At 46.0% G+C, this 22,471-nt stretch overlaps 1 protein-coding gene across 2 annotated transcripts in view; it reads left to right on the top strand.

Moving 5' to 3' along the window:
- Positions 1-22,471, top strand: part of LOC120905750 (neurogenic locus Notch protein) — a 74,710-nt gene that overhangs the window by 32,494 nt on the left and 19,745 nt on the right. For both annotated transcript variants that reach the window (XM_040316819.1, XM_040316818.1), the window contains exons 4-6: positions 12,264-12,535; positions 12,621-12,822; positions 19,832-19,965. In XM_040316819.1, coding sequence (XP_040172753.1) covers positions 12,264-12,535; positions 12,621-12,822; positions 19,832-19,965 — 608 coding nt within the window. The remainder of the gene's footprint in view (positions 1-12,263; positions 12,536-12,620; positions 12,823-19,831; positions 19,966-22,471) is intronic.

Here is a 22,471-nt window from a genome sequence, read left to right as displayed (position 1 = left end):
TGTGGAGGAAGCAGAGCCGTACGGACAACGGGCGGTTTGGTTTCAATGCCCAGGGTGTCACAAACACTGGCGATAGAATGTTGCCACTTTGGCGTCTAAAAACGGTGGGTGGCAGAGAAAGACAAAGAGAGAGAGAGAGAGAGAGAAAGAGAGAGAGAGAGAGAGAGAGAGGCACGGGTCGCGGAGACACTGCGCTTGGAAAGTGCACAAAACAAAAGTAAATTGATAAAAATGAACCACCGCGCGCGCTCTCTTTTGCTGCCCCGTGCCTTCCGGAGTTTGCCTGAATTGTTGTTGGAGGTCGCGGGCAGAGAAACAAGCAAGTGGGGCTAGGGAAAGGGTTTGGATTCGCAACCAATTAGGAAACGTTACACTGGTGAACAGGGAAGGTTTTAGAAATAAACAAATGGGTAGAAGAGTTTAGTTAAGTTAACGAAAGCAAGAAGAATCGATTTGAGAAAGAATAAACAGAGGAAGGAAAAGACTAATGAATGATTATATTCCTTATTTATATATTTAGTATTACTTAACAAAACACAGTGATCGAAAGAACGAATGCTTTCCGTTTCTGCTAGAATGAAGTAATCTAAAAGTAAGGAAAATGAAGGAAAAAAAACAATTCAAAGATGGTTTCACGCAAATGCGATAAATTATTGCTAAAAACACCCATAGCTGCATTAGCGAGATTCATCCGCAGGGGCGTGCGTTACGGTATTGCTGTGTGGGAGGCCAGAAGAGCGCCTCCGAGCGACAGCTTTTTTTTCCAGATTTATGCAAATTAATGTAGGGAGGCTGCTTTTTAGATAAGAAGAGAACATCTCAGCTGGAGGGATGATGTACAAAAAAAAAAAAACCTAAGGACGAATAAAAAATACAACACAATAGTATTGTGCAAAAATTAAAACTTGTAACACATGGGAAGTGAAAACAAAAGCTTGAAAACAAGAAGAGAAACGAAGAACACAAGAGATACATGCACTGTGAGCTAAAAAAGCTATAAAAATGTTAACAACAAAGAAGGGGAAATACGAATCAAAAGATATAGTGAAGGTTGTAAGGAAGGAAGAAGCAAGAAGGAAGAGCACAGAACAGAACACCAGATTCAGACAGAGCTGAGCTAAATGGAATGAAACAAAAATTGGGAAGAGGATCCGCGAAAAGACATGAAACAACAAATAAATAAAAAAAAGGCATAAAGATAAGTGCACACAACGCCCCGCTCCTCTCCTTTCCCCCCCCCCCCCCTCTTAGTCTGCCCACTAAGCCAGGCGTGCGCGCGGACTCGCTCGAGCTCGCCTGGGTCAGTCGCGTCGCCCACCCTGCGCTTCCCCTCTTGGGACAACGTTTCGCCGATGTCGATAAATTATTCAAATTAGCCCTGACGTGGCACAGAACGTGAATATAATTATTTATGAACAAGCTTTTAAAAAGCCCTGAAATGTTTCTGTATGGGTGTGTGTTGCGAGTTTCTTATTCTCTCGGTGTGTGCCGTATTGGTTCACCTTGCTGCCGTCAGCAGTCTTTTTCGAAGATGTTCTCGGTTTGCTGGAAACTGGATGTAGTGTGGTGTTGTGCGTGCGTGTGTGTTGATCTGCGAACAGCCATATAACTGCACCTCGCCTGTGAGGCGAAACGAACGGTGGGGGAAGGCGAAGAATGCTAAGAGGGGAATGTAAATCAAACATTTTTATTCGCTCTTTCTTCGTTGTGTGTTCCATTCTCGCGAAAGAGCTGCTGTTGTTGCTGTTCGCCTGATTGATTGCACTTTTATTGCACCCGGTACAGCACACGACACAGCGACCGAAACATCCTCCTCCTCCTCCTCCTCCTCCTCCTCCTCTTCGTCCTCCTCCTCTTCCTCCTCCTCCTCCTCCTCCCCATGCCCTTTTATCACAATGTAACGAAATTTGTTACTTGATGGTGGTTTCTTTTGTTTCTTCCTGTAAGAAATCGGTGGAAGTGAAATGTGGCTTTTTTGATGCTGCTGCTGTTGTTGTTGTTGTTGTTTTTGTCGTCAAAGCAAGAAACACAAAAATCAGCTTTAAAAAGGCAGCCCACTGTTGTGTAGCGCCTTACACATATCGCGAACGTCTCGCCCCACCGTGTGTAGGCGGGTTTTTAACGCTTTTCGCTTCCCAGAAATCCTTTCCAAATGTTGTCCGTTTTATTTTGTTTTATTTTTCCACATTCCTTTATATCCCGCCATAAATAAATATTCGTCGTTTATCATAACGATGCTGTGTGTGTGTGTGTGTGTGTGTGTGTGTGTGTGTGTGTGTGTGTGTGTTCCTCACATGGTGAGCGTGGGCATTTTGAATGGTCGTTCCAGCGTGGTTTCTTGCCGCGTTGTTTGGCTGTTTCTTTGCCTTATATTATTGCTCGATTAACGTGCGTGCGTGTGTGTCCCCGGTGAGCGAATGATACAACACACACACACACACACACACACATACGAACACATCCCAAATTTTGATAGTCAACACAGCGGGGAAACAAATGACACTTATCGGGCAATGATGATTATGATGGGTGATGTTTATGAATCACCGCGGGATGGTATGGTGATGGTGAGGTATGGTTGCTTTCTTTATTGCCCCATCCCGCTGCTTTTGGTCACAAGTTTTGTTGTGTTTTTTTGTTTTGTCTTTATGGCACTTTGGTACAATTTATTTAAAAAAAGTTTAAACACAACGTCGACGCAACCGCTTTGCAGGATTGAATTTTATTTCGAGGAAACAGATTTAGAAATATCAGAGCCAATGTCACGTGAATATGGAAGAAAGGTATTAATGTTGCCTGGGAACAGGATGTCATTAGGGTACGTACTAGACTTGATGAGAAAAGGGTGAATAAACTCCAGAACAAACAAATATGACAAGAAAGCTTCTGTGCCTTTTTCGACGTTTGGCGCGCATACTGTTGAGTGGGAAAGCGTGTTTTCTATTTCGTCTTCACCGCACTTGGTGGTAGCGGACAGAACGCAGGCACACACACACTAATCTACCCAAATGCACGCAGATGTGTTCAACATTGTTGTTGGTTATCTTTCACTTAGCCGAACGTGTGCCGGACGTTGTGGTTGCGTCATCCGACTTTAAGTGGGGTGAAAAGCAGCGTGTGTTAGATAGTCGGCGCGCCATATGTTTAATTTGAGCGCTATTAGCAGTAAAGAAGAAAGAAGCGTGAGGCGCTGTCTAGTGCCAGCTTAATTCGAGAATGAGATTTTTTAAACATACATACATTCTGCACATTAAGAACGTAAGCGACGAACGCCCAAGCGCAGAGCGCAAATCGTCCGACAAAAACAAACCCTAGCTACCGCAACACCGGTAACACAGACAACAACCAAGACACTACACTATTCCTTTGGGAAAATGATGCCCGATAATGGTCATCGTGTTTGATCCTCTGCTCTCGGGAGGGCTTGCAAGCGGCGAACGGCGCGCGCCGGTAAAGCTTTCTGTTCCGTTTTTTTTTCTTGCATAAAATATTTGTTCACATCACTGTCATTCCCTATCATCGTGCACTCCCTTTCTTCTTTCTCCCTCCCCCAACCCCCTATCACTTATTATTATGCTGTCAATTTCCCGGTGCGCTTGTTTCGGGATGCCGCGCTATGCTGTGTGTGCATCAACTCGTTATGAACACAAATGCAGTGTTGTTGCTGTAGCATTTTAGTTCCATTTAGCTTAAAAATTAAAACATTTAATTTGTTGGTGTAGCATTTTATTTCCAAGCTTCAAAGTTTCGGCTTTCGCACAGCATTTGATAGTTTGATCACAAAGACCATCTCATCTCATCCACGTGCCTTGCACGCCTTTCGCACATCAAAGCTAAACCATTGCAAAAAAACCAGCAACGCAACACCAAAAACAAAAACAAAAAAATCACTACAGAAGGGAAAAACCGGTTCGTCGCTTGGTGTGTCATTGTTGTTCTTCGTTTAGCCATGTCCAGAGCGCACACGAGGGATTTATTCTCGGACATGTTCCCGCCCGCCCCAAGGGCAGCCGCCAGGAAACCTAACATGGTTTGGCCCGGGCCGTTGCGCTTCGTCCTGTGTGCCGTCAGTGTGTACTTCGGCTGGCTTTTGTTTTTTACCTTTTGGGGTAGTCTTGGCAAATGCGCAATCTTCCCACTCGCAGTGTCCTTAAGGGCGGTGCATTAATATATGTGTGGGCTTGTTGTGTGCTTCTTTGCCCGCGACGTTCAACAATCGTTTGGCCCAGCGGTTCGGTCTGCCTTTTGCTCGGTTTAGCTTCAAGGCATCGGGCCACTTCCTTTCGCCATTGTTTTTCATTCTCCGTTGCTGCCAGCTTCTTCAAGGTCTTCTCCTATATATGTATTTATAAGAAAAAAAAGGAGTCTGCCCAAAAAGGAACAATAAAACAGAAGAAAGAAAATGAGAAGCCTCATCCTGGGAGTCCTGGGTGACAGGGGTGATGTGTACGGGGGTCCATGCCAACACAAAGATTCTTGACAACGGACGATGATGAGCGAACCGTTGTGCGTTGGTTCTTAGTCTGCCTCTTCCTCTTCTTATTGCTATTTTGTGCATGGCTCTTGCACTTTTCCATGCGACGCAGTTTCTGCGCAGATTTGTGTCTGCTCGCTCGCTAAGGGCTGATGCAAAAAGAACACCACATGGAATGGCCGATGCGTTCCACCCACGTTGGGATGAACGGGTTTTCGGTCGGTATCAACAGCCTCATTCCCTTGTCTGTCTCTTTCTGGCCAATCCGTTCATCGAAGCACATTTCCTTATTAAGTCACAAATGGGGTTCGTCGTTTGCCGTTCTTTTGGAAACGGGTAAGATTTGGTTTAGCCGTGAGCCATTATGTTTTGCAAATAACGATAACGAGCAACGACTGCGGGGGGTTCGTTTTCCGTCGATTTGTAGATTATGAGAGAAGTAATGGAAAAAATGAAATAATGACAAGGGAAAGTAAGACTCCGAGTCTCTATCAAAATAAATAAATAAATAAAAACCAGAAGTGATAGAGCTGTTAATAGAAGCTTGCTGTCATTCTGGACTTTTCATAAAATTACCACATAAGGGTGTTGTAGGCCTCAAAAACCATCCGAGTATGATTTATTGTCAGTTTAGTTATGCAAATGAAATATCCTTACATGAATCAGGAATGTGTTGATCTTCAAACCTTGCCCAAAAGATACTTGTTTGCCGTAGATGTGCACCATTTATGTTCGCCTGCGACGCTGTGGAATTTCAGAATTAGCTAAAAACACAATTTGCATTCTCTATCTTGTGAGACTTTTCTCTAAAACCAAGTACGCTTAAGTCTTTTGGCAATGGAGAGAGAGGGAGAGGGGGGGGGAGGGGAAGGCGAGGTAAAAAAACACATCTATCCGTTCTATCAGCGCACACACACACACACACACACACACACACACACAAAGCCGTATAAATTAAATTACTTAATTATGCCATTTTATGGTCCCGAGCTGGAAGCTTATTTGCACTTTCTGTCTCTCTCCTTCACACCCTGGAATAGTTTCCCGTGATGCTGGTGCCGATGGAGGACGATCGCGACCGCAACGTTTCATGCGTGTTCCGATTCCGATTTCTCACCGAAACGTTTTCTCCCACTCTTTCTCGCATTCACTCATGCTTCTTGGCAGAGGATCTATAGCGATTGAGATTTGCTTCTCTTTCGCTCTGTCTCTCTCTGTCTCTCTCTCTCTCTCTCTCTCTCTCTGTCACTCACACTCGCCAGTTTATTTCTTGGTAGAGGATCCGAAGCGATTGAGATTTTCTTCTGGACGCCTCCCCGGGGAAAGAAAATGTGGGAAACGAATGGAAAGAATCATCATTTCCCGTTGCAAGCGCAGGCAGTTTTCGGAATGCTTCCCCCCCCCCCCGGTGATGTTGAGTTTTATTTTGTGTATGCCCACTTCTTTCAATTTCAACCGAAGATCAAATTCCAGACACGCCAAACGCGATCGACCATTGATGCGTGTGCTTTTTTCATCTCTTTCTGTTGCTTGTATTATTATTATTATTATTATTATTATTGTTATTACTATTATGATTTTCTGGCTCGCCGCGTACCGGGCGGCTTCGTATGGGGTAGGCCGCTTCCGGCCTACCTCGGTGGATAGCTTTTTAACTTTTTTATTTTTGGCCGCTGTTGCTTATGCCCGATAAACTGTGCGGGTCGATGGATTTCGTGGGTGAGCGAATGTTTCGCCATTTTGATGGCCTGTAACGCCTGAGAGATAGCATCTTAATGGCATAGATTAACACCTCTTAGAAGTGACACCCAACCTCCCCGGGCGCTGTCGGCTGGTTGATGGAAAATCTGATCGATCGAAGGAGGATAGAGAGTGTTGAGTATGTGTTTTGCAAAAGCGAGAGAACGAGAAAAAATGGGCGAATAGAAAGTTTTGCACTTGCTTAAATTTGCAGCTCTCAAAACATAACATTGTGAACGTCCACAGGGATCATTGTTATCCATTGAACGAGAAATAAACAACAAGTAACGATTTTGCTTTTCCAATGTAGTGGAAACATTTCAAATGTTATCAGCATCCCTGACGGTTGACCAGCCCTGTCGCCTAATTGTTTGTTGGAGGTTGTATCGTGGAGTGCAGAAATAATTTACTTTTTATTACGATAAACCGGCGCGCTATCGCTGATAACAGGTGCCATCGAAGAATGGAGGCGAATGCTGAATCGAAATGGTAAATCAGGAAATGGAAAGCAGGAGCGATGAAAGAGCGAAGAAAAGAAGAATCTGATGAATAAAAAATTGTCACAAGTTGGCGGTGTTGTTCGTAAATATGTTCGAAACATAATCTTACTAATCCGGTCCGCCAAAAATAATCTGAGAGAGAGAGAGAGAGAGAGAGAGAGAGAGAGAGAGAGAGAGAGAGAGAGAGAGAAAAAGAGAGAGGAAAGACAAATCTACAAGAGCCACACATTCTGGTGTATACGAGCTGGCTATGATTACAAAATGTTTTCCCAACAAAATGGTCCCCTGCCTGAGTAGGAATAAAGCACTCATTTCTTATTGAGTTGCTGGCTGACTTTCGGCCGACCCCAAAACGTCTATTGACCCCGCCTGGTGCTTCGAGTTTGCACTTAACGGCTTAAGATAGTGTAAAACGACCTTTTTGCACCGTCTCCGCGCGCTTTGGCGACATTCGCTCGGGCCCGCGAGCTCAGGTGCCTGATGCTCAGCATCGCTCATAAAAATCCACCCAAGCTGGTTGTGGTGTACGACATGTTAGCGTGTTTTGTTGTCGAGCAAGGCTCGTAAAACAAAGTTTGGAATGTGAGCAACATTCAGGGCAAGGAGAGGTGGTGGGATAAATATATTAATAAAAACACATCATCGCGTTTCGTGCGCACATGGTAATTCTCGTTGTTTCTGCTGTTCCTTTTTTTTGCCTAAGCGTTGATAAAGCGCTAAAATGTTGGTTTGTTGAACGTTGGTGTGAGGCGTGTTGCACGTCACATCGTACAGGACGTTGAGCCGCATGTTGGAATTTATTACAAATCTTACCAACAAACAAATCTTAACCTTTCATCTTTTCCCCCAATCGCGCTGCCGTTCGCGGATATCCTTCGCTCATTATTGGACCGATCAGGCAACCGCGGTCGGGGCGGCAAAGATGTGAAAAACCTGTACCGTTTTGGGATGGATTTTATTGCGTCTTTTTTTGGGTTCCCTCAATAACGAATGCACTCACTGATTGTAAAAGCACATTAAACAGCAATTTACAGTTTTTTTTATCTTGTGCAATCGGTTGTTTCGCATGCGCTTTGCATCCATCCTTGCCCAACCTTCGCGAGCCAGTGTCATGCCGGGTCCGGTTCGGCGGAGCATATACGGTCGTAAAACTGGGAGGTTGAGCTGATCGTTCTCGGTGGAGTGCAGTAAAAATACGCCGCTGCAGACCGCTATAAAATGCAATAAACTAATGCAGACTCGGCAGAGATTGTCCATTGCGCGAAGATTGATGCCTTAGGCAGGTCTTTTGCTGCCCTCCTGCTGCTAATTGGCTGAACACTTTATGCGTATATTAATATATAAGCCTCGGTTCTTAAAATATTATGAGGTGAAAACCCCGTACGGCTGACCCCTACTGATGAAAGAGATGCCTTTGTTGGTGAGTGTATATATGCAGGTGTGTGTATGCACTAGAGATGACTTTTGATGGCGGTGAAAGGAAGTACGTTGGGTAATATGAGTACATGCCGGCGAGTACCTGTCAAATCGTTGTGATGAGGCTCTTTTTTGGAACGAAAAGGTTGACATTCCTGGCTGTCCTGTCAACTGCACGTTGAGAGTTGACCGTTGAATCTCAGATTACCGATTAAACCCGAAAGTGTAACAACAACAAAAAATCAATCGATCATAGCCGATCCTTCCCAACCCAATCAAAGCCGATCCCCAACACTCGACAGAATTTAAATGTTCCTTTTTTTTTTAGATGGGTTCAACTTGCTGTTTTCCGCTTACTTGTGTTCAGATTTTACTCTTCTACCTCAGGTTCGTCGCCTAGTGTACTTAATTGCTATCACCATGCTAGCATCTCGCTTAATGGGTGAACCACAGAGGAGGAGGGAGTAGTGCTGAAAATGCGGAGCTTCTGAAGGCTGGAAACAGGAGAATGTTCCGGCAAACCGGTTTGCCTCTGCTGCCCTGTAGTTGGACGTCTCCTCTTTGCTTTAATTACCACTGCTCGCCTGGTGTTGTCAGACGTCAGAGAAAAAGGTTGGAAGAGGCCGCCTACACGTAACGGTGTTCCTTACTGCCGCACTGATAGACTGTGAATGGTTGATAAGTCTTGTCCGGAGCGTGGTGCGGGTCCAGATATCTCACCAGAACGCCCACGGTTCTGACGGTAACTGACGCTTGGAGATCTTACGGTACGGTAATATGTCCATTAAGCAAGTGGTATGGCTCTTCGGTGGGTTGAAACTTCACCTCAAGTTGTCAAGATGTCTAGCAGGCATTAGTTGTTCTACCAACGGCTACCAACTTTGCTACTGCCTCCCGAACGAGAAGCCTGCCGAAGTGGTTGACGGTTGGACCAGCATGTTTTCCAGCAACACTACACAGTCGCCGACACATTTGGGTTGAATGTATAGGAAGCTTGAGGTTCACTTTGTGGAAATTCGATACTGTGTTTGCATCGCAGAAAGGTATCGTATAACGTGATCGGTAAAAAAGCGAGCCCTGCAAGTTCCATCATTCCCAGATAATACATCCAGATCTCTGCCATCAAGGCGTACATTGTTGCTTCATCGCCGACCTGGATTGAAATTGGTTCCGATCAATTGAAGACCTTCGGCTGATTTTCGTCTCAGTACTTATCCTTTTTTTCCGACAGAAATAAACTATCTTGTAAGGACGGGCGGACTATCATGCATTTATGCTTACATTTATTAGTTAATAGAGACCGATAAAGTCGTGGGTGAGGAATTCTAAAATAAATACAAATCACATATACACACACTTATAAAGTAAAATTTCTTACTAGTAGGCTTTAATACTCCTTTTTAGACAAGGTTTCTGGTGCTGGAATGGCATCCAAACAGGAAAAGCATTAACATTCATTTAATGATCACTCTCTCGTTTTGTAGCAAGATCATGTTCCTATTCCTGAAAGATGTTTCAAACGCTGTCGAGACACATCTGAAAAATAGCAATGTGTGACACAGATGTTCCGCGTCGCGGGACCTTAGAAATCGCGCGTGCTCCAAAATTTTTGGAATGATCTAGATAATGCTTCTTCTTCACTTAATATTTAATCCCTTTTTTCTGGACACGGTCGGAACGGTAGCCGTTTTGCAACAAGGCTCGTACGGTCGCTGGGTGTGACTATATCCCACAAATATTGAATGACAACCATTTGGAAGTGGTCACCGTAAAAGCAAAATGAAGCAATAAAAAACAGCACACAAAACCATCCACCCGAGCGGATGCAGGCGAAACCCTTCACGTGCAACTGTCGCTGGAGGGAAGATCAGAAAAAGAAAGCAAAACATAATAAACAACGGAAAGATGACGTGTCGAGGCGGATGTTTTTTGTGTGAGTAGTTTTTTAGGAGCCTTGCTGAAACGATGCTCGAGCGATCTAGTGGTGGAGCTCTTAGAATTGTATTTCTTCGCCGTGACTAACTCTTCAGCTACATCTGCTAGCTGCTAGAGAAGGTACTTATCGATGCGGGCTACCCCTGCTGTAACGAACGGCCCATTCTCATTCTTGCCGATAGCAAACAGCCCTCAGCCAGGTACAATATAATGTTGTGCACTCCCCACGGTGGCTAATAGCCGAGCATAAAGCTCTATTCTTACCACCCAACGCGCTAGAACCGTGTCGGAACACTCGCGGCACGACGGGTATACCTAATGGTGAGCGGCATTTTCATGTTTTTACCTTCTGTTGCGCTTCTGCGCTCGTTCGTTCTGGCACCGACGAACAACATCCGCGTGAGGAGTTAATTTGAGAAGAAAATGTAATGAACCACGGCACGGTGCCCTGGGACTGTTTCTTCACAGTTCTTGGTGTGTGCGAGCGCTCGCGCACCCATTTACGCTGGCTGGTTGGCGTGGATATAAGGGGCTATAAAGCAGCAGTCACCCAATAGACAAAGGAACTACGAGAGTATCGGTATGCGCTAACGCACACTCGAGTTTCTATTCAGTGCGGAGAAGGGGAGATTTGGGTGTGACCTGCTGAGATGTGCTGCCTGCGGTGCTAATGGGTTCTCGTCATCGGGCCGGCAGGCTTTTCGATTATTCAGCAAATCGAATCTGCACAGCTAAACCTGCACAGGCTCGTTTGCTGACCTAGGCAAAACGAAACAAGGGGGTTGGGGATGTGGGGAGATGATGGTAGCTAAGATGAGTGTGGCGGGTGGTTTCAGGGTACGACGATCCTGAGAATGTTCATCTCGCGCGAACTCCCGAGAAAACAGATCAACCCGATCAATGCTGGAGACAAAGTCACTGAGCACACTCTGCTGGAAATTGGATGCTCCGAAATGAAGATGACGATGATGATGATGGCTACGGCAACGGTTGGAGACTTGGACAATGGACACTGCCACACTCGGTCGCGAATTCGTCGCGCTTCGATTAGAACACCTTTGGGAGAAGAACCCTAGAAAGTCTGAGGTCTGAGATTGAATCTCGTGTTCTTCCAGACATCTTGAGAAATCTTCTCATGGGGACCGTTTCGGCGTTGGGGTAAAACCAAGAGCTGTGCAATTTATTAAACCGGTTGCGGTTAAGTTCTCACGCGACCACAGGCAACTCCCACGGTTATCCTCTGACTGTGTGTTTGTGTGTGTGTGTGTTAAAGGAAAGATTACTCGCTCACGTGTAATTGGTCCCTGTGTTCGGCTGGCGCGCGCTACTATTCTTCAGCTTTCGGTTCGCTGAGATTTGCTAATTTCAAATTGGTCCCAAACGACTGCGCTTAGAGTCCGTGTGGCGTGAGATGAACTAAACCTATGCACTGCGGCATAACTTTCACTCGCGCGCTGTACGTGTTGCATGTGTCATCGTGGACCCTGGGACCTGTCCGAAATTCGTCCACTTGGTTTTAGCAGTTAATGCCGAGCCACCAGATGACACAAATAGAAAGAGAGAAAGAGCGAGAGAAGAAAAAAAATCGTAACAGTCTGAAGGTGATGGCGGAAATGGCTTAAAGATGGCTCGCTACTGGACACGATCGTTGTGCAGGTTAAATACATTTAATTACATTTCCCATTGCCACTACTGGTGACAGCGTAATAGAACGCTCATAGACATTGGAAAGTTGGGACACTTTGCGGAGTTGTTAATGTTTGGGGAATGGCATAGCTCCCAATGTATGGGAGCTGTGAGAATTCCGAATTTGAGTAATCATCGCATGATAAAATCACATCGGAACGAGAGAAAGCCAATTCTCTTTCCCGGCATCGCGGCGCGCCTGAACCTCCGGAAAGTCCCGCGTCATAGCGTCAGCGGTGGCGAAGTGTTCCACAACATCGTTTAAAGGAACCCTGCCCCGATGCGTGTGTGCGCACCCGGTTGCAACCGATGTGTGTGGTCGTCCGCGATCGCCAGTTTTCGTGGGATTATCTTCTTTCACCAGGAGATATGTTCATATCTTTCCGTCTCGTTCGTCCAGTGGCGCCTGTGGTGGGATAGTAATTAAGGGTGCTCATATATTTGTTTAAATTTACTTTTTATATTTTATGTAACAGCTACTAACTTGTAACGTTTCCTTTCCCTCTTTCCAGCTGTACGTCACGCTATACTGGAGATTTTTGCGACTTCCCGAACCCGTGTCACACGGCTGCCGGTCCCCGGTGCCAGAACGGTGGCATCTGCGAGACGACCTTCCGGGACGGAGTGCCGTCGTTCTCGTGCCGGTGCCCGATCGGGTACACCGCGAGCCTGTGCGAGATACCGGTGAAGAATGCGTGCGACTCCTCGCCGTGCAACAACGGTGGCAACTGCAAGCTGAAAACGCTCGACGACTACACCTGCATCTGCGCGACCGGCTATTCGGGTGAGTGTGAGGAGTGGGATGGTTGGTGTGTAGCCAATGTGATCGATCCGTATTGATTGTTTCCAAATTTTCCATTTCCACACAGGCAAACACTGTGACAAGCAGAATCTGTGCGCTTCGTCCCCGTGCCGGAACGGTGGTACCTGCACGCTGTCACCGAATGGGCACGTCAAGTGCATCTGCCCGAAAGGCTTCCGCGGCATGTACTGTGCGGACGACATCGACGAGTGTCTGAAGAATCCGTGCGAGAACAATGGCAAGTGCGTCAACACGCACGGATCGTACCAGTGAGTATTGCGCCCCCTTAGGCCCTCTTAGGCCAATCCAGTTGTGTACTACCCGGGCAAATGTGCTCGTCCCTCCAATGCTGTTGCTCGAATCGAGCACTATTATCCGCAGCCTAATTTGTTGTTTCGGCTTCGCCTTCGCAACCGGAGTTTAATTAGCCTGGTGAATTCGGAATCTCGGCAACACAGTGCGCGCGCGCCAGATGGTTGCCGGGGAGGTTTGCGTGGCGTTGCTCCGGAATGGATGTATATGTATGGAAGCGATAGGTTCCTCCTTCTCTGGAACGTTGAGATTCTTCTTCCTAATACCCGAAGCATCAATCGCGGATCGTTGAACTGACTAGAAGCTCGTATGTGTCTGTACGTGTGTGAGTTTCCGCATCTCCAATTGGTTCCCCTGGAGGTGGCTGACTTTGCATCTTGGGTTATGGATGCTGCTTCCATATGCTTCGGTAGCGCTCATTGCATTTGCCCCCGTGAACAACTGCAGGTGCCAACGAAGATAACTGTGGGTCGCCCCTGAAGCGCCGTCCAAGTGCAGAAGCAAAAGGAAGGCAATTTCCTCTCTCTCTCTCTCTCTCTCTCTCTCGCTCTTGATCTCCTTTTTGATTGTGATATAATGTTTATCCCGCTCGTAAAAGCAGTGGTCCGGTGCTATTAGCACCGCTACTGCCTGCCGAGAAGTATCTGCCCGCGCATTGTCTCTGCCGCTAGGGGGCGCTTGCCCGTTTTTTCCACAGGTTGGGATGTAAAGGCTTGTTTTTATGATTTGCTCCTTTTATTTTTACAGCAGAACGGCATTCTTCGCCCATTTGATTGCCTTATAGTTTTGTTTATATCATGTTTTATTGGTGCAGCGCGAGCTCGCTCCACTTTTCGGCGCGGTGCGCCATATTATCACTCCAGTTCGTGGCGCAGCTAATCCCAAACTGTGTGTACAATAAATATCTTTTTTTAAAAAGAGAGAAACCATAAACCCATTGGTGGGATGGGAAATGGAATAGCCTTCGCTGAATTCGTCAGTCGGGGTGCGCTAATTTAGATGGATTGCTTCTTTTTTTATTATTTGTGTGTGAGTGTGTAGTAGCAGTGTGTGTAGCGCCTTGGGAGTGCGCACTATTGTAATATTTCGCTCACAGGTTGTAAAAATATGGGGGATTTGGTTGTTGGTGTTGTCGTTGATTGCCAACGAGCGATGATGAGACACGTACCTCAAGGTAATATCCGTTCGTAGACCCAAGAATTGCCCGAATTGCTATCTCATACATACCCGACCCGCTGCGCAAGACCGCTCCAGCAATGAGCTTGTTGTTTTGGGCAGGCAGGTAGATTCATAACTCCAGTTCATTGACCACTGCCCCAATCGCCCATTCCCCCATGGCTTCCAGCGTTCGTTCGGGTGCTAAGACAGCTGCCGCTGCTCCAGCCAATTGGTAGCGTACCCGAGAAGTGGTTGTGGTGTGCTACTCTCGTTCGATCGTTGCTCTTCGATCTGCTCAGTTTGGGAATGAATTACCGTCGCCAGCATCCATTCCTTCCACCCTGTGTGTGTGTGTGTGCGTGCGTGTTACGAGCACGTCTGACGCACAGTGAACGCTTCACGCGACGCTCGCAATGCGATCATGAAGGTAGAAAGAGCGCAAGCACGATCGGTGGCTCTTACCGGAGCATCTCAAAGGAGGACTCCGGTTCACGGCGAGTCATCGTCTCTGTGCGCAACAAAATCACGGTGAAAGGTGATGATTCCCCGATGATGATGATGATGATGATGATGATGGTGATGACGATCTCCATAACACATTATCCCCTCGTACCGGGCGTCCCGGGACAAAACAAAAAGAGATTTTAGCGCGCACGGGGCCGAGCATGGAGTCGTTCAAGTCATCCCACATTCGGTTTTAGGCTGGGATATGCCCTCTCGAACTCTTGTGTGTGTGTGTGTGTGTGTGTGTGTTTTTATTTCGCTTCCATCTCCTCGCGCCCTAGCCCAGCAGCATACAGAGCGGGCTGCGGTGTTTTATTAGCTTTCTTCCTGCCCGAAACCGTTCCCAGCGTGGTTTTGGGAAGTTGTCAATCAAGTGAAGTGTGTAGCTCTTCGCCAGTCGACTGAAAAATAAAGAAAAATACAGCAACACGCCATGACGATGACGCTTTCACGTCATCCGGGCCCAAACGGTGGATCCTAAGTTTCGTGGACGGCAAGCACCACTCGACGAAAGATCTGTCGGGTACTCTCGAACCAACAAAAACCAATCTAGGAGTAGAAACTTAAAAAAAAAAAACACAGCAAAACACCTCTTCGCATCAGGACCTTGAGGCGTTGCAGGCACCAGCAGCAGTAGCGCCTCGTGCTTCTCCACCCAGCACAGGGAGCACCGGGCAGCCCCTGATTGCAGCTTCCGAAACCCTGCAATTTACCTTTCAATCTGTGCGCAAATTCCGCCACCGGTTAGCTGGCTGACATCCTTCGCCCAGGCGCTCCGGGTGCAAACAGTGTCCGGTGGAGCGGTACGAAATTATAGCGTGCAATTAGCAATCGTGTCGAGCAGAAAGGGGTTGAGATTTGTCTCGTCTTTTTTTTTTTTTTTGTATGACCAAGTGAGTGTGTATAGACAGTCCTCAGCGTCATGGAGGCTGTAGTTTTGTGCTGTGTGTGTGGTTTTTATTTTAGCCCAAACCCACTCACAAACCTGCTGCATACCGTTTTGCGCAACCTGTGCAACACGTGCAGCGGGAGCGTTTCTGGAGTGCTTCGATGCCTCGCAGGGGATACTCTGATTGTGGCGGTACGGTTGCGCTTTTCTGGCCGTGAGAAAAGTCGCTGCTGATTTGTCCACCGAATGGGAAGCGAATTAATCAGCCCCGCGCCATATCGGGGTCCTGCCACTTTGGTAGCTCGCGCTTGCCTAAAACGGCCCTAATACAAAATATGTCGCATCGGCAGCCACCACGGCTCGGTACAAATCGGTGTACAAATTTCCAACCGCCGCAAGATCTCCACCGGCATGGCGGATATGGTGCGATCGCTTCTTGTAGCCCCAGCAGAGCGCACTGCTTTCGTTTAGGGGGACGTTCCGGAAAACCGGAGGGCTGTCTGATGTTTTCCGCAGATAGCGCGACGTTGACTGTAAATGTTTAGCAAATATGACTGTTTGTCGACGTAACAATGTGGAGGAAAAAAGTGTTATCGTGGCTAGGCGGTTCTGAACTGTCTGGCAAAACAATAACACACACACACACACAAACACATACACACCGAAACGGAGCGAGAAATAGACAGAATGGGTTGGTTTAAGAAAGTGTTGTAGCGCTGGTAACGCTTCAGGTGAAAATAGACAAACATAACTAACTCGCCATATCTAACGCATCATTCTTTTGTGAGACGAAAACAGCCCCAGAATATGGCCTCCAATATACTACCTTGTGCGGCATCATACCAACATGTACACTTTCAGTTTTTTTGCTGCTCCCATTCTTCGTCTAAAAAATCAAACCATTCTTGTAAGTCTCCCATTTTCGTTTGCAAATGAAAATCAAACAAAAATATCTATACAAACCCGAAACACAATCAGAACGATCGGTCATGGCAGTCCCGTGTACTAGCGAACCTCCTCCTCCAGAAGCACTTAACCTCAAAAACTGCTTTTGAGGGACGAGGGGACAAAACAAAACAAAAACGCCTCCGCATACGATGGCACCTTCTTTTCCTGGGTCGCCAAATGTTGACACACGGGGGAAGTGGGGGGTTGAGGACGGTTTCAGGTTGCATCAAAATTGTTTGCGTGAATGTTTTGAAAAAGTAAAAACGGGCAAAAGATTACGGCACCCTCAATTGTGTTGGTGTGTGCGCTTTTCTCGCTGTAAACAGTTTTCATTAAAGATCTTTTTTTTCGTTGGTATTTGTAGCGAATGAGCGCGGCTGCGCAAGAGTTTAAATTTTTGGCAGCGTCGACCTGACGTTTTTCCCAGTCCCGAAAGAAATCATTTTTTCTTTTGTTTTTTTTTTCTCTCCAAAAAATGAGTTTCTAGCTTTTGCGGGCTCCGTCGTCCTTGATGAATGTTTTTCGGACGCAGGTGAAAACATTCTTCAGAACTTTTCCCAAAGCTTAAACGCAGGGAAAGCTATTTTTTCCTAAAGCAATTGGTAAAATTGTTTATTTTGATAAAAAAATACAATTTCCTTGAAGCGACTCTAGGTTACCATCAAAAAAAAATGTATCGCAAGCACCCGGCCGTAGTGTTTTGTTTCTGATGACGGGGTGCTTTTTAAGGAGAGCTTGAGAGGGGGGCTAAAATGTAGCAACTTGGACGCTATTTTCGGCAACTTATTGAGGAACAAAAAAGTGAACGAAAACTGTTTGAATACGCACCAAATGTGAGGTTTTGCTTGCAAAGGGAGATTTTCCCCCCCCCCCATTCAAAGAGAAATAAAATGAAAACCAATAGCTAGCTGGGATGGGATGGTATTGTTTATAGCCCTCCTTCTTCCTCTTCTGTTAAAAACCGTTGAAAAATTAAATCATGTGGATTGCAAAAAAATTGTATTGCAAAAAAAAACACAAAAACAATAACAAAGAAAAAGTAAAACAGCCCTAAAGGAGGAATGCGTACAGCCGAACACACACAGTGCAATTTGTAAGTGAAAATTCTCATTTTCAAAACGAAGCGGAATGTTATGAATTGTTTCCTGGACTTTTTGCCCCCCGGTCTAAGAACTTGGGAGTGCAGGAGTGATGTTTTCCACCCGGCCGTACCATTCCTCCCCATCCATAAGCTTTCTCTGTTGCGCTGCGCATCATTTCCCATCGCACGCGGTTGCGCGGGTTGCATATCACAAGTTTCCTAATTCAGCCGTCCACTGATTAATTCTGTCAACTACTGGCCAGCTTGGGAAGATGACGAGAGGGAGGCAGGGATAGGGCGCAATGTCTGCCAGAGGTTTGCAGCCGTTTCGCCCCCCTTGTATGCTTACTAAAAGGGTTTCGTCGCTTCGTCGCTTGCAGTCTTTCGTACGGCAAGCGGCTATCGCGAACGCTTGCTATTTTTCTTGCCATTCTCCCCCCCCCCCTTTTCCTCCGTCCCAGTTCGATCCTGTTCGGATCGTTCCAAAAATGGGAACAAATGCGTCTAACAGCAGCGAACGCGACAGAGAGAAGCGAAAATACGCAAGCGAAGGGAATATATATATATAAATATACAGGCAGAAAAAGAAGACCAACAAACAACCAAACAAACAAACAAAAGCAAAACGAAATGAAAAAGAATCCACCATACATAAATGCAACCGGGCGCGCATACCTCTCTAAAACCGACCATTTGCGGCCGTCGGGTGTCCAGCTCACTGTGTCCAGCAATGGTCAAACCCTTGCCCGTCTGCCCCGTTTCTTCATTTGCCATCCCTTCCGGCTCTCCTCCGGCCGGTGACAACGCAAAGAGAAAATCGCGTGTGGTGCACGCGCACGCCCCGGCAGCCACCATTTTGCAGTGCATTTTTCCAGCAACCGGCACAAAACCCTTTCATGGAGTGCGCGCGCGAGCACCACTGGTACCTTAGCAAGCCCCAAAAAAGGGCAAACGAGCGGCGGCCGTTTCGTCCTTTCTGCCCTGGGAGCAAGTTTCCTTTTAGCGCTTCCGTTTTGTCCACTTTTGGTGGAGCATAGTCCCCTCCTTTGTGCACTACCAACGCCCTGCTCTTAAGTACCCCCCGCGCGCGCGCGCGCAGAATGTGAATTGTGTGGACATTTGATGTGCCTGTGCGTGTGTCTTTTCATGTGGCAACATTGCTGGACGTGATAAAATTTCGTGTCGATCTGTCGATGGCCCCTTCGCTTCTTGGCCCTTTGCTTAAGGCTGTGTGAGATTCTATCGCTGCCAGCCATGCGCGGGAGCAACGCTGGAAGGGATAAGTTCACTGTGTGTGTGTGTGTGGGGTAGGGTGATAGGGTGATAGCACATGCAGCTTTGAGCAGATACCATATCACTGTGTGATGCGCTAAAATAACCCGTGCTCAGTGTAGGGGAACGTGGGGCAAAATGGTTAGGTGGGGTGAAATGTTCACCCGCATTATTGGCATATTAACGCGGTTATTATGACTTCTAATGATTAAATTCTAATCTAAATTAGAAAAACAATTTTTTTTATTCAAAACGATGTAACTTTCACCGTCTCGAAAAAAAATGCGAATCTGTCCCCACGAAGCAAAATCAATATCATTTAATATTGCCGCATCGCCGTGTGCGATTTTATTTCAGATGTCAAATGGTTAAAATCATATTGAATAATGGTTATCTTTTTAATGAAACAATAATATCTCATAATAATACCTTTAAAGGTTATAAAATTGAGCAAAAATTATTTCTTGCCGCATGCGGCAAAATCACTTGCGACGATTCTCCGACCACTACCTCAATCCAGCTTATGGTTAGGTTATGCCCGTGGGTCCACTACTGAATATTTCAAATCAGCCGTTAAGTACCTTTAATTTGGATCGTGCGTTCATGAAATTAAAACAATAGCACCGAAAACATATCATATAAAAGATCTATTATTTTGTTAACGATAAAAAAAAACAAAACAAATCCTTTAAATGTGCGCATGGAATTAAATATTATCAACAGATAAGTCTAAACTCAATTGAAAACCCCTGTATATTAGCTTTAAAATAGATGAAAATCTCTACTCTCACAATTCTACCTAGATGCAAGAGCTTAAACCAAAACCTTAAGTTCAATGCTGTGGTCCATTTTGCCCCTTTTTGTTGATGTGTTTTGACATTTTATGTATAGCGAGACCATTTTCATCCGCACAATAAATTTTCACTGATTGTTTTTCATTGCCGTCAAAATAACTGGTGTAAACTGGTTTTGCCAATACAGATATAGAGCAAAACCCTTAACAGTGCCACTTTGCCCCGCTTTCCCCTACATTGTTTGTACTTATTTTTAATCTATTAATCAAACGCCTAATCATTCTTTCTCCTCTCTCTCTCTCTCTCTTTGTATCTTTCAGGTGCATGTGTGAACCGGGCTACACGGGCAAGAACTGTGAGTCGGGTTACATTCCCTGCTCACCTTCGCCCTGCCAGAACGGCGGCACCTGCAAGCAATCGACAAAGTACTCCTACGAATGCAAATGTCCACCCGGTAAGTGTGTTTGTGTATAGTGGGAAACACGTTGCAGCATTAATAACCATTGCCGGATGGGGAGTTTTTTTCCAAACCGATTTGCCTGCTGGGGCGAGGGCAGGAGAAAGGAGCAACACAACGGCACAACACAACAGAAAGCGAACCCACACACACACACACACACATGGGCATTAATGCGGCAGCGGGGCCGATTTGCCGACATAAATCATAAATGCGCATCCTCATTGTTGTTGCGCCGGCAACACACAACACACAACATCCCCCACTTGTAATGCTCTATTTTCCTCTCCACCCCTCGCCGTATTGCTCGTGCTGCATTCAAATTGCAATTATCAAAGCGCGGCTGGAACCGTTCTCACATCGATCGTCGTCACCTTCACGCCCTACATTGTTGATCCCCCCCTCACCCCCTCCCCCACCGTCCCGATCATCCATTATCTCTGCCCGCGCGCACATGTGTGTGTGTGTGTGTGTGTGGTGTAGGGAGGGGTAGGGCGGAAGGGTCGGAATTGAAGTATAAGAGCGTGATTGTGGTTGCGGTTCCATTTTTTCCCTCTTCTGCACGGCACCCGGCTCTTTTGTATATTTTGTGCCTTTTTCTCCAACCCCGTTTTGCAATCGGTTGTGTTTTTTTTTTTTAATGAAACGGTCGAGAAGAAATGGGGAACTAAAGGAGAGTGCAGTTGGGGATTGGGCGGTGTCTTGATTGCTTTTTGTTGTTGTTGTTGTTGTATGTTGCACTCGATCCGCAAAAGGTGCCCGCGGAAGGGTTTGACGCGGGGGGGGGGGGGGCCGGTTGATGAAATGGAAATCGAATTAAATTGCGCACTTTCCCACCTCACACCCTTTTCCCGAGTGTTGTATGTGTGTGACTGTTGCGTTAAAATGTTGCAGTACCGATCGGGCCGGGCAGTGATTGCGGCAAAGATCATGGCGGCATCTCCCCACCGATTAAAAACCATCCATCCATCATTCCTAGTGAATGAGTAAGTGAGTGCATTCTTTTCGTTTGCCGCCGGTTCATTCGATTCTGAGGTTTTGATAAACTATTCGCGCTTGCGCGCACCTTGCGTGTGGTGATGGTGTAAGAATCTCTGGCGGCGCTGCACAAGTTGTTGTTGCTAAATGTTGCTACAATGTGTACACTGGGGCGGGAATGTTTCCCCTTTTCTGTAGGTACGAGTATCCTGCTGCACCGTGTCAACCCTGCAGAGGCCACGGCTGCCGGCCGACGAGCAATCAACAATCAAACGATCACATTCATCATCAACAATCAACCGGAAGGGCTGCCGCGAACTGCTAACAGTTGCTTCAATCAACGTGCCATCGGCCTGTCATCAACAACCAAAACGGACATGATGGTGTCATGTGTTTTAAATGCGTTTTGTAACGTGACCGAGAGACAAAGCGGACCGAACAGTGGCGTGGTATTGTGACCCGACTAAGCAAATCACTGATTGGTGCAGGCTCAAATCTCTCTGATCCTAGAACAAACACGATCGTGTCCTCTGTGCGCTCCTTTCTAATTATTGGCTCTGCTTAGTAAATGTAATTTAATGCTCTCTTCAAGTCGTTACCAAAAAAAAAAAGTTTAAAGCATGAAACGGTGGGCGTTTGTTTTACGAGGAAGTTATGGTTGTTGCAACAGGCCACTCATAATATTGTTTTATTTGTGAGTCTTACGATTTGTGTGCGGATTACCTTTTATACACAGTCGACGTCCTTCTTAATTTTTTTTTAAAAGAACCATTGAACCGTTTCTATTTAACAGGGGGCAAATGCGTACGTATAGGTGAAAGCGGGGCAAAATGGGCATGTTAAGTAGTTGAATGAATATTCCTTTTAATTTGCCACGAAACATAATTATTCTTACGTTATTGTACATGCCTCCACCATTTTTCTACGGATTAAAATTGCAACACAGCCGGATAATAACGTAAGCATATGAAAAACAAAGTGTCATATAAAAGTAAATGTTTCATGAGATGCTTTTTTGACACGCGGGGCAGTATGGGCCACAGCAACAGCGCTTTGGTAATGGTCAAAGCTTTTGCGTACGATTTGTGAAACGTATTCTCTTCCTATCTTTTGTTTTTCTGTTCTGGAAAGCCCCTCAAATGTATCCAAAAATCATTTTTTAAAAAATAGAACACGTTTTACACATGTTTTAATCAACGAAATTGAATCGGTGGAAGCTGTGCCTGTTAGCATAATTGTGTGGACAAATACAACACCATAGCCTCACCATAGCCTAAGCATCTACCCATGTTGCCCCATGTGAAGCATTTTTTGTATTTTTTATTGACTTATAATACCAATATGCTGCTAAATCTTGTTTTGTATTTTTTTTGGTTAGTTGTTAGTTACTGGTTATAAAACTTACATGGTGTTCATTGAACTCTTCAATAAATACATTTTGGGCCTTGGAATTTATCCTTGCTGTCAAATAATGCCTTAAACAAAAGGTGTCAATTTTGCCCCGGTTACCCCTACACGCTGCACA

The sequence above is a fragment of the Anopheles arabiensis genome, chromosome X (genome assembly GCF_016920715.1).
Source record: "Anopheles arabiensis isolate DONGOLA chromosome X, AaraD3, whole genome shotgun sequence".
Taxonomy (NCBI): Eukaryota; Metazoa; Arthropoda; class Insecta; order Diptera; family Culicidae; genus Anopheles; species Anopheles arabiensis.
This window is presented reverse-complemented; position numbering and strand designations above follow the sequence as displayed.